This window comes from Pelobates fuscus, chromosome 8 (assembly GCF_036172605.1).
Source record: "Pelobates fuscus isolate aPelFus1 chromosome 8, aPelFus1.pri, whole genome shotgun sequence".
Taxonomy (NCBI): domain Eukaryota; kingdom Metazoa; phylum Chordata; class Amphibia; order Anura; family Pelobatidae; genus Pelobates; species Pelobates fuscus.
This window is the reverse complement of record NC_086324.1, coordinates 173837246-173850861: the sequence shown is the minus strand read 5'-3', so window position 1 is coordinate 173850861 and position 13616 is coordinate 173837246. Positions and strand designations below refer to the sequence as shown.

Here is a 13616-nt window from a genome sequence, read left to right as displayed (position 1 = left end):
GGCTGATGTGTACTGTAGTCCTTGCTGCCGGCCCATTAGTGATGGGAGTGAGCGCAGGACTTCTCTTTTTGTATTTGTATTTACTTTGTATCACACAGCCTGGTTACAATGCTGCCGCACCTCCCATGTGTTCCCTATTAAGGGTTAATAAGTATATAGGGGTGTATATAAAAAATACCCCTTTCTGTCTCATTAGAGATATCTTTGCCAGAAGCTCAAGGAAGCAGTCTGAAGGGTCAGTGTTAGGACCCGCTTAGGGGGGTCTGCCTTGACGTTGGCTGAAGGGCATTCCCTCCAATGGCCATTGGAGCAACTAAATGACCTCCATTTGTCTAAATATACATAGGGATTAAGGAGAGAGTGCAGGTAACTTTTTCTTTTCTTTGTTTTTTTACTATATATTGGGGCTGATGTGTACTGTAGTCCTTGCTGCCGGCCCATTAGTGATGGGAGTGAGCGCAGGACTTCTCTTTTTGTATTTGTATTTACTTTGTATCACACAGCCTGGTTACAATGCTGCCGCACCTCCCATGTGTTCCCTATTAAGGGTTAATAAGTATATAGGGGGTGTATATAAAAAATACCCCTTTCTGTCTCATTAGAGATATCTTTGCCAGAAGCTCAAGGAAGCAGGCTGAAGGGTCAGTGTTAGGACCCGCTTAGGGGGGTCTGCCTTGACGTTGGCTGAAGGGCATTCCCTCCAATGGCCATTGGAGCAACTAAATGACCTCCATTTGTCTAAATATACATAGGGATTAAGGAGAGAGCGCAGGTAACTTTTTATTTTCTTTGTTTTTTACTATATATTGGGGTTTATGTGTACTGTAGTCCTTGCTGCCTGCCCAGTAGTGATGGGAGTGAGCGCAGGACTTCTCTTTTTGTAACAGAAAAGTTAATAACTAGTTCTGAGGAGCTCAGTGATAGTTAATGTATTTCTGATTACCAGGTAATGGGAGAGGTTTGCTAGCGGATTTTACAGAGAAATATTTAGTATTTTTGAAAAATTAATTTTTCTAGAAATGCATGGTTAGTCATCTATTCACAAAGTTCTGACTCAGGCCTGATTCCGAAGCAATTTAGGTCAGGTCTTCAATTAGACTGTATTGGGTGAAGTTTTCCTGATGTCCTGAATCTAAGAATGGTACAAAAAGGGCATAAAGAGGTCAAAAAATTGTAATTGGGGTTCTTCCGTACCCCTTTGTGAAAGGAGGAATGTCGTATCCCCCTTTTCCAGTGCTCCGTGTGTGGTATTAGTGATAATGGTATACCACACTGTGATGGGATTTTATCATAGAAAGATTAAGGGACCCTTGGCAGGTTTCCGGTTTGCCCCCCCCCCCCCCCCCCCTATCATTCTTTAAATAATAATGGGTCGTGGGGTATGATTCTGGGGACCTTGCTCTGGTTCTCCTTCTGCATAATTTAGTGGTTGATATTTATAGTTACACCATAAGAGGAAGTAAGGGCTTTTTCCTCTGTTTGGGGTCATATTGATGGATAAGGGGATGTAGGGGATAATCACAGTCTTTCCTGCCCTCCAGCCAGACCACCAGTTCTGTAAAGTAACATACCCAATACAAACTTCACATTCTACCCCCATTCTTGTACACTGTTTATTAAGTATGTTTCTAAAACCCTTATTGTGTTTAAACATTTTCATGACATTCCCTTCTCCCATAGCAGACATGTTATGACAATGGGTCCTTCTCGGGAATTTATTTTTTTGATATAGCACTAGTTTACTTCTTTATGTCCTTGGGCGTCACCATTTATGTAACTTAACACCATATTCACTACTCAGATAACAGCCTGATATGTGTTTTACTGCTGGTGGCCTTTGTACAGCGTATTTAAATATAAATTAGAGAATGACCTGGAAGTGTAGGTGAACCTGTCTCTCAGCATTCCCTTGTGATGGTGGGAGAATAGGAGGATAAAAACTGAATGCCAGTGTTTATTTTAAGGTTATTTATCCATGGATTGGTGTCCAGAGAACTTCAGCTTTCTGGCTCCTGAGCTGTGGGAAAGACGCTTAGCCCTCTGACACCATCAGATCACACCAGCTTCTCCAGTTTTTACCAGAACAGCTGTAACAAGACGTTATATTGTGTGACAATGGATTATAGGGATTTATTACACATTGTCCTGCTTGTGGGTAAGTCCTCTATCGGAGATATATTATTTCATGGTTAATCAACTGTTGCCCAGCAGCCTCTTTAAAAAGAGAATTATAATCATAATCATTTTAGATAATGTTCTTGAATACTCTCCGACTGAAGGCGATAAATATTGAGGCAGTAGATAATTCATTCGTGAGCAGCTATTTCAGATGATTTGACTTGATGTGACGCATCGGTTATCAGGTCAATGCAACTCATGCCTAAAATCCAATGAAAGAGAGCAAGGTAGAGATTTGTAGAGAGAAACAGAGAGAGGTTTATTCACCAAATACTGAATTGCATTGAATTGTAAATATATACATAATAGATCTGTGCATGATGGGAAAATGTGGTTTGGGCAAATCAATTCAGCCATAAAGAATTTGATTTCCCCCAAATTGATTGTTTTAGCAAATCAAAATGGTGTAAACACGCAGCGATCAGTGTACTGCTAAATATATACATAATATAAATATAATCTGAATACTATGTTCATATTTTGCATTACACTAATAGGTGATGTTCCTCTTTATTCTGTTCACCGGTCAAGCGAGAAGAAACCAACAGAGGGGAAAACAGGGATTTTTAAAAAAACAGGATTAGTAAAAAAAAAAAAAAAAATAATAATAATATTATATAATTGAATCGTGAATCAAACTAATCCGTTCATTAATTGTGCACGTGATACGTCCTTAAGAGGATTTGGATTTAAGGAATGAAGACAGGACGCCTATCGTCGAAAATTATGATAAATCGCAGTTTTCTTCAAACCGAATGCACAAGTTTAATATGAATATTATGAAGTTGTGACTATAACAAAGGTTTTATCTAAATCTTGCAATTCACTTTACTTCATTTGAAATTTGGTTTTGAACTGAAAAAAAAAGAAAAAAGGTAAATGTTGAGAAAGGGCAATTTTGGGATGATCTGCAGATCTGTATATAATAAACAAAATATTTTTATAAACCCTCCTAAACACTATCTGAAATATCTATCGTGCAGGCTTAGTCCCAAGAACGAGTTATAATAATACAAAGTAGCATTATTTACAGAAATGACCTGCGAAATCCATTGGTTTGCGCAGTAATTTCTTTAGCACTTTCCCTGATCAATTTCCCTGAAATGTCTCGTTCCAAGATGCTGAACATAAACAGCGATACTCAATCAAAGAATGTTCTTAACGCCTGCGTTGGACTTACTTTCAGGAAATGTTTGCCGCAAATTGTCCACTTATTGTTACTTACAAGATTATCACTTTTGAGATTTTTTTTTAACTAAATATTGAATTCTGGTGATGTCAAACATTAATTACAAAATATAACCTAAAATAAGTGATTTGGAAAAATTCTTCAACTCTGCTTTAGTCATAGCAATTTCAATTACAATTAATTATTGCTTGGTGTTCAGCAAAGGACCCCCAATGTGTCTTCTTGTTTTTAGAGAGGTCCTTGGGTAATTACACCATAGATTTAGCATTTAGGTTTTTCTGTTCCCAACACTTGGTGTATAAACCTCTACTGATATATTGTTACACCTCTTTTTCTCTGTGAATGACCTGATTATGATATTTTCTTGGCAGGCTAAGAAAGATAAAAAAGGTTTCGGTCCAGACCAATATAACTTATTAAAAACATGACAATATAATCCCAGATTTTTTATTTTTTCCCTTTACCTATGCCAGAAAGCTCAGTGATGGCGACCAGTAACATTTCAGGCTGGTGGACGCCAGACTGGACACATGGATTTGACTCTGCCGCTAAATGTTTTTACTCATGAATAGGAAGGAATATGTCTATATGGCTCTAGTATCTCCAAAATACGTGGATGAACCCATATAAATGGAATAAACCATATAGATATTTTCCTATTACTTTTTTACCATTAGCATTTTGAGGATAAATTCTAATTATTATTATTATGATTATTAATTGAGCGCCAACAAATTCCATAGCACTGTACAATGGGTGGACGAACAGACACGTATTTGAAGCCAGACAAGTTGGACACACAGGAACAGAGGGATTGAGAGCCCTGCTCAGTGAGTTTACATGCTAGAGGGAGTGGGGTATAGTGACAGGAACAGAGGGATTGAGAGCCCTGCTCAATGGGCTTACATGCTAGAGGAAGTGGGGTATAGTGACAGGAACAGAGGGATTGAGAGCCCTGCTCAGTGAGCTTACATGCTAGAGAGAGTGGGGTATAGTGACAGGAACAGAGGGATTGAGAGCCCTGCTCAGTGAGCTTACATGCTAGAGGGAGTGGGGTATAGTGACAGGAACAGAGGGATTGAGAGCCCTGCTCAGTGAGCTTACATGCTAGAGGGAGTGGGGTATAGTGACAGGAACAGAGGGATTGAAAGCCCTGCTCAATGGGCTTACATGCTAGAGGGAGTGGGGTTTAGTGACACAAAAGGTAAGGGAAGGGTAGAAAAGTACCCTAGTTGCTATGATAGTGTTCATTGAGGTCTTAGAATTATGTTTTGATGATAGTTGCAGGAGGGGAATCAGGGTGCGTGGAGGGAAAGCTGTTGACAGTTTAATTGATATGCTTTCCTGAAGAAGTAAGTTTTAAAAGATTTTTTGAAGGAGTGGAGGCTGGGTGAAAGTCTAACAGAGAGGGGAAGGGCATTATATAGGAACGGTGCAATCCTAGAGAAGTTTTTAAGGTGAGCATCAGAGGTAGGAGTACGAACAGAGGTTAGGCGTAGGTCTCCGGCAGAGCGTAGGGACCTAGATGGGACATATTTGTGTATTAGGGAGGATAGGTAGGTTGGAGCAGCATTATGTAGGTACTTTTAAGCAAGTACCAGGATCTTAAATTGAGTCCTATATCTTATGGAAAGCCAATGTAGGGACTGACAGAGGGGGGAGGCATGGGAGATGCGGGCGGAGAGGAAGATGAGTCTCAAAGCCGCATTCATTATAGACTGTAACGGGGCAAGTTGAGAACACGTAAGATCACTGAGAAGCAGATTATAACTGATATACATTATATTTATAATTATATAAATTATAACTGAAATACAGAATTTAGCAAAAATATTTTACAGTAAAATGCTAGATCGAATTTCTCTAGCAAAAAAAATAAATTAGAGATTTTGAGTTATAAAATATATACTGATGAATCTCATGAAATCTCATCATAACTAAAAAAACAATAAATAAATAAAATAAATGAGCAGCCTATCCTGTGGGCAGGCTGCTTTAATGACATGGACCTGCAGTTGTAGTCAGTGGCGTACACATGACCCATGGGGCCCCGGTGCGAAAATTGATCCGTGGGCCCCCCCCAACCCCCCGCGCTTACTCTGGCGGACCGGGGCCGGCGGGCACCTGGTCGCAGGGGTTGCAGGGCTGCGAACCCTGCGACCGCGGTATGTACGCCAGTGCATACAGATGCACACACTTAAAGGACCACTACAGACACCCAGATCACATCAGCTCAATGAAGTGGTCTGGGTGTCAGGTCCCTCTGGTTTTAACCCTGCAGCTGAAAACATAACAGTTTCAGAGAAACTGCTATGTTTCACTGAGGGTTAATCCAGCCTCTAGTGGCTGTCTCACTGACAGCCGCTAGAGGCGCTTCCGCGATTCTAAGACACTGAACGTCCATAGAAAAGCATTGAGTTATGCTTTCCTATGGGCCGTTTGAATGCGTGCGCGGCTCTTGCCGCGCATGCGCATTCGGAGCTGAGAGGCGGAGGGTTCCCCTGCGCTGGAGAAAGGTAAGTGCTGAAGACACACACACACTCTCACGAACAGACGCATACACACTAGCTAACAGACACACACATTTACTGACAGAGACACACTCAGCGACAGACATACATACACACTCACTTACAAAACATACACTCTCACTGACAAACACACACTCACTAACAGACATCAAACAGACTCACTAACACACACACAAACACACTCAGTAACAGACACACACAGTAACACAATCACTGACACTCACTAGCAGACACACACTCACTCACTGACACTAGCAGACACACACACTCTAACACACACACACAAACACACACAGTAACAGTCACACACAGTAACACACTCACAGACACTCACTAGCAGACACAAACACTAACACACACTAACACTCACACACACACACACACACACACACTAACACACACTCACACTAACACACACTAACACTAACACTCACACTAACACTAACACACACTAACACTCACACACACTAACACTAACACACACTAACACTCACACTAACACTTACACACACACACACACAAACACACACACTAACACTAACACACACTAACACTCACACACTAACACTAACACACACTAAAGTTTTTGTGTATTTAATCCCCCCAGCCTCCTTACCTTTTGGAGTGCTGAGGGGATTCCCTGGGGTCCAGTGGTGCTGCTGGGCTCCTGGGGGTCCGGTCACCCGGTGGGCAGTCAGGCTGGCGGACGCGCGAGGGAGCACTCTCTCCTGAGTGCTTCCTCTTCAGCTCCCTCGCGCGCCGCGTACTGATACCGGCGCCGGAAGATGACGTCATCTTCCGGCGCCGGCATCCCTACGCGGCGCGCGAGGGAGCTGAAGAGGAAGCACTCAGGGGAGAGTGCTCCCTTACGCGCCCGCAGGACCGGCCAGCCGGCTGGCAGCAGGGCCAGCCTCGGGGGGGCCCGGAGGTGGCCGGCTCTAGGGCCCCCCAGGAGAAGAGGCTGGCCCAGTGGCTACATACCGGGTCGCAGGGGCGGCCGGGCCCCCTGGTGGGCCGGGCCCAGTCGCAGCCGCGACCCCTGCGACCCTGGTATGTACGCCACTGGTTGTAGTAGTGCCTGTCACAATGTGGCCGGGGTGCTGGGCTCAGGGTCTGAAGGGCCTATTACACTGAAGTATGGCTGGAGCTGCTTCTAAAATGGGTTCCTGCCATATATTAGTGTGCGGGGGGAAGATGGGGGAAGGCACCGCTGCCCAGAGTTCTGACACCTCCATCCCCTGTTGCAAACAGTCAATCAAAGCCTAGTAGGTGGGGCCTGTCTGCTGCGGGTTATGTTTGTCCCCCCTAAACAATAAATGCTACCCAGCAGCCAATGTCAGTGAAGTAGAGCAATTTCTCATAGTCGTTAATCAGATTTTAGGGACATCTTCCAACAATCTGATTACACTTTTTTATCCCCTTAATGCAATTAGGGCATACCATGCCACACTGAAAAAAGTGGGCTTAAACGTGATAACAAGGTACACATTAATGGCTTGCAGCCCTCCAGTCAATATATACACACCTTCTGCGGTGATCAGGATCACTCACTCAACTTCATACATGAAACTTTACCTCCTAACTTTATTTCAAACTCAGTTACATCAAATCAGCAACATTTCAGTCCATGCGTGGACTTTCTTCAGGATAACTGTTATAGATCCATCACCGTCGTTAAATAGCTCTGTAATATGTGAATCACACATTAAAAAAAATGTTACATCCCATCAGGCAAAAACAATCATTAGTTATCGGTAAGACCAGGACTAACACACCTAGTCTATCTGTGACCCACATGTGATGCAAACAGGTACTACATCTGGCCACCAGGGTAAGAAGTGAGGAGAAAATGTGATACGGTGTAACAAACACTCACTGGCAATAAAGTGTCTAGTACGGGCTGTATAAAAACTAACCCGGGTGTAGTGATACAAGGTAAAACACGTTATAAAAAGCTAACAAACTAACATACTATAGGAAGAATGTATCAGGCCGCTGTTAGGGGATAAACCCTTGGAATTCACACATTTACAAAGATGAAAAAGAAGGGTAGTAAACCTTCAAAGAAAAAAAAGTTCAAACTTAACTTTTAATCCAAAATGCTTGTTAAAACAACCAAATCACACAAAATAATAATAAAAATAATAATCATACTAAAATCAAAGGTTCATTGCTCTCACAGCCCAGGATACCTCATGGAACCCTTACATCTAACAGTGTCTCTAATTACCTATTGTATATAGAAGAAAACGTGATCAGCTAAACTGATAGTAAATAGAGCTAAGAATCCAGGGCTACACGTGGAAGGGGTGGGGGGGCTAATCTGTCTACCAGCTTTAAATCAATAGAAACACAGAGCCATGTCTGGCAGCTAATTAAAGCCAAAGGTGGGTAGGGGTTAGAAGAAGCAAAATATAAATGTAACAATAAATGCTACAAATAGATATTATGATTGCAGATGGTATGGTACACTTAGGGGATATATAATTAGAACTTAGAGAGGAAAACAGAACTGAAATTACAACCTCTGGCTCCTAATAGTGGAAGGTAACCTATAAATATAGATAGAAAGGTCCCACAGACAGGCTCACGAACATCTAGATACCAGAAAAGTCCTAATCTTTGCCTTCGAGGGCAACCCTTCACAGCCCCATGCCCCAATGGCTATTTCACATTGATGTGGGAAAAAACAAGATAATAAAAGGTAAATAAACTATAGAGGGGTCTTGTCTGCCGCTGAAAATGTCAGAGAGTCATATCATCCCTAATATCATCAGGACCTCCACACATTAAATTACAGTCCTGGCACGGGTTACACCATGCTTTCTAGGGGATAGGAGTCTTAACACAAGGCAGTTCCCATAGGGCTCCTCCATCACTGATTGGGTGCATTTTCTAACCAATCAGGATTTGTCTCGTCATGTATAGGGGACAGAGATTACTCAAAAAAAATGTTAGATGTTCACACTCTAAACCAATCAGGGCACTGCACATCATGCATGAGGCAGGAATTACCAAAAAAGGGAATTAAATTGCTCCACCATCAAGTAATACGATTGGCGAGAAGAGCGGTCAGATGTAATAACAGTTTATTAAGCTGTATGTAAATGGAAGGATGAACGGATGAAGTACCACCCCTTGTATGTCTTAAGAACGTCCCTACACAGACCGATCATAGACAGCTTTTAGTCCAGGGGTAATTGCAATAGGAGTAAATATAACATATAAAAGGAAGTTTATTCTAAATTACATTATAAATTGTTGTAAGTATTATCAAGATTAAGTCTATTTTCTTATTGGTATAATTCGATAATTGTGGTCCCTTTCTCAAGTATGTTGTTACGTGAACAAGCACAAATGTGGAAACACGGAATACAATGGATACATTCTAAAGTCAACTAAATCAGGATAATTCCAATCACCCAACAATAAATCCATAGGTACAAAGGTTCACAATCAAGTCAGTCAAGAGGCTCCCTAAAGGAAAATGTTATAATTTCTGTATACCAATCATGTTATAAAGTTAATTAGTGGTGAAATACTAATCAAAGTCCATACTATAATAATGATAATGAGTAACTGATTATCTAGTTACGTTTTGAAAGATATAGATCCAGCATGATTCACTTGTGTGAGCCAGAGATGGTTAGTATTACCTCTGCAATGGTTTAGTTGAAGTTTTTGAAATGTCAGAAATTTTGGATTGGCATTATGGTTAAGCAGAACACGCCGCGCTATGGCAGTAGAGATATTCTGACTGTATTATGATTACCAGATATGACAGACCTTCCAGGAGGCTTAACCAAGTTCTTATGTACATTTGGAAGTCAGTAAAATGTTGAGATAAAATGAATGTATAGAGAAAAGGTAACAATGTCCCAAAACCCAAATAGTTCTAGAGAGACCAATTTACATGAATTTCACTCATGACTCGAATTGAACCTATATTACTCCCCCACTCTGGAACATTCTTTTTTAATTTCTAGACTAGCTTAGGGATTAACCAGTGCATGCACCCTCCCTGTAATCAGGGCCAGATTAAGAGCCCAGTGGGCCTGGTGCTGACAATTATGATGGGCCTATTTACAGAATCTTATCGACCAAAAACACTAAAACAGTCCTACCTCCCAAGCATCATGTATCTGATAGAGATGGTATTGGAGGGAAACTCAAAAGATGCAGCTATACGAAAACACATTCTATGCTAATCTCTCTCTAATTTATGCTTTCATCTTTCAAGTAAATCCATACCCCCTAACAGCAGTGTCCAGTGAAGCAGGAAGTCAATGGGCGGGGTAAAAGGGTGTGCCACTGGCATGCGAATCACATGGCCAGAACTGCCAAAAGGGGCGAAGATGCTCAAAAAGGGGACATGTCTGTCCAAAGAATTGGAAGGCCAGCCTGGCATGAATGCATGTCCGGCTGCCCACCAATCATGCAGGCTGTCCAACTAAGGGCATACTATGCAGGCAGCACCCTGAGCTTGACATAAATGCGTCTAATGATGTGCTCACACCATGCTTTCTAAGGACTGTCCCCTAGCACTCACATGTCCACCTGTCTCCTTACCTTCTTACTAGCAGGCAGAAGCTCTTGGTATATAGTCTGGGACAGAGAAAAGGTGTATGTAGTGAGTGTAGAAGAAAGGGGACATGCCACAATGTTAGAGAGACAAAAGTCTGCATTATCTAAACTAATTTTATTGTCAGCCTGTCCACACAAGTTCCCATGCATCTATCTTAAGCTTCCAAACTTAAAGGGACACTATAGTCACCAGAACAACTACATAGTTTTGTATTTGTTCTGGTAAGTAGAATCATTCCCTTCAGGCTTTTTGCAGTAAACACTGTCTTTTCAGAGAACATAACTCCAATGGCCACTCCTTAGATGGCTGCTAGAGGTGCTTCCTGGGAAAGTACTGCCTAGTGTGCAGCACTGCCATTCAGTGTCTCCACCCTCTGCATGCAGACACTGAACTTTCCTCATAAAGATGCATTGATTCAATTTATCTTCATGAGGAGATGTTGCCTAGTTGACAGTCTCAACCAATCCTATGGGGAAGCATTGTCATTTGCTCAGACCACCACTTCTGATGATGTCAGCAGACAGTGTCAGTTCAGAGGCAGAGCCTGCAGCTGCAGACTTGAATACAAGTAAGATTTTACTATATTTAGGGAGGCAAAAGAGGGACAGGGGGGCAAGAGGTTGGTTTAAACATAATACATAATTGTGTTCCTGACCCTATAGTGTTCCTTTAAGCAAGAGTATGTGAAGAGTAGTTAGGGTTGCCACCTTTCTTGGAAAAAATACCAGCCTTAATCATTTGTATAATTAATTAGTTATGTGTGACATCACGTGATGTAAATCACAAGGAGTGACACAAGAGGAAATTCTGTAAAATCACCAACAAACTACTTTCAGTTTGATTCTGCTGTATAGATGTATTGCTCCCAGTGTCTCCCTGTCTCCCAGTGTCTCAGTCTCGCAAGTCACACAGTCTCTCAGTGTCCCTATGTATCCCAGCGTCAGTGTCCCTATGTCGCCCAGTCCCCCAGTCTCCCAGTGTCTCAGTGTTCTCATTTCTCCCAGTGTCCCCATGTCACTAGGATACTAGGGGACATAGTAAGACATGGGTACACTGAGAGACTCAGGGACACTGAGACACTTGGGGACACTGGGAGACATGGGGCACTGAGACACTTGGGGACACTGGGAGACATGGGGACACTGAGTCACTAGGGACACTGAGACATGGGGACACAGACACTGGGAGACACAGTAAGACATGGGTACACTGAGAGACCCGGGGACACTGAGACACTTGGGGACACTGGGAGCCATGGGGACACTGGGACACTAGGGACACAGGCTGGGGGACATGGGAACATGGGGACACAGCACTGTGTCCCTAGTTTCTCCATTTCCCAATGTCTCAGTGTCTCCCAATGTCCCCATGTCTCACAGTGTCCCCTAGTGTCTCAGTGTCCCCATGTTCTCCAGTGTCCCCAAGTGTCTGTGTCCCCAGGTCTCGTGGTATCTGTGTCCCCATGTGTCATCCAGTGTCCCCATGTGTCCCCTAGTGCCTCAGTGTCCCCATGTCTCCCTGCTGCCTTTCCCCTCATCCCTCACTTACCTGAGCTGTAGATCTGCTGTCTGGATTCTCTGTGCTGTGTAGCTGCTCCCTCACAGATTAGTGAGTAATAGAGAGAGGCAGGGAGGGATATGCTTTAACTTCCTATAACTGCCTCTCTCCACACACAGTGACCCCTACTGGCCGGTGCTGGTATTGCAGAATAATCTCTGTTTATACTGAGAAAAATACCTGCATTTGTATTGCCGGTATTACTGCAATACTGGCACGGCCAGGCAGCCTCAAATACCGGCTGTGCCAGTAAAATACCAGTCAGGTGGCAAACCTAAGAGTAGTGTGTAAATGGGCCTATTCCATGGGCCTGGGCCTGGAGCTGCAGCTCCATCAGCCCCTATGTTAATCCGGCCCTGCCTGTAATCCCATACAGGAATTCACAGATATCGGTCTGTAAGTTTAAATTACCCTTATCGAGGGGGGGCGTGGCCAACTGCCGACCGGAGCAGCCGCATGTAACGCTCGCTCTGTGAACCACCGTGCCTAAAGCAACGATCAGCCGTCTGGCGAGCAAAAAAAAACTAATCCCCGCGAGCGGACACTGCTGTGGACACACATGGCACCCTCAAAACAGACCAAACTGACCGATCCGGTGTGGCAAACTGGAAAAAGCCGCGTGCGGCAAATCCAAGATGGCGGCGGGTCCGCGCCACAATCACCGTGCTCGGAGGGAATACCTGACCCAGAGGACTGCACTATCACTCCAGAAGACGCCCCAGTGACTAATAAAAGCCTGCACACCATGTTGCAGGATCTGAAAGGGTCCCTGAGAGCGGATCTCCGCCAAATAGCGGCTGACCTGCGCAGCGACATCCAGGAACTGGGGGGACGAACAAATCAACTAGAGGCTAAGACTGATGAACTATGCCTTGCACACAACGACCTTGTAGACAAACTACAGAAAATGGAAGAAGAACAGACCACCATGCGCCTTAAACTCGCAGATATGGAGGATAGGGCGAGGAGGAACAATCTACGCTTCAGGGGAGTAGCTGACAACATTCCACAAGAGGCCCTGGCGCACTATATACAGACCATGTGCGCGGCTCTAGTTCCCCACCTGAAAGAAGAAGCCTGGATGCTTGATAGGGTTCACCGCCTCCCACGGCCCGCCAGATTTACAGCTGACACCCCCAAAGATATTGTAGCCCGATTTCATTATTATGGCTCCAAAGAAGAACTCCTCAAAACAACGAGAAAACTCGCAAATCTGCCAGAACCTTACCAGGGGATCAGTGTGTATGCTGACCTTTCGGCAACTACCATGGCGCGCAGACGGGAATTCATTGATGTTACTAAAACACTGAGGAACCACAATATACCATACAGATGGGGATACCCGACGAAGCTTCTTATCTGGCATGGAGGGAAATCGGTGGTGGTCCTGGAACCTGAAGTGGGACTAGCCAAGCTAAAAGAATGGGGCCTACATCACGCCATGGGACAGTCACCTAAACAGAAACCACTGCCGAAAAGAATGAGGCCTGAATGGACTCTTGCAGGCTCCCCGACGAAATTGAATACTACATCTTCCACGGACTGATGCATATCTTTGGCTACGCACATCTTCAAG

At 43.6% G+C, this 13616-nt stretch overlaps 1 protein-coding gene across 1 annotated transcript in view; it reads left to right on the top strand.

Annotated features, from left to right (window-relative positions):
- Nucleotides 1-13616, top strand: part of LOC134571383 (transmembrane protease serine 9-like) — a 57970-nt gene that overhangs the window by 24840 nt on the left and 19514 nt on the right. Inside the window, exon 6 of the mRNA XM_063429585.1 lies at nucleotides 2018-2155. Within this exon, the coding sequence (XP_063285655.1) occupies nucleotides 2018-2155 (138 nt within the window). The remainder of the gene's footprint in view (nucleotides 1-2017; nucleotides 2156-13616) is intronic.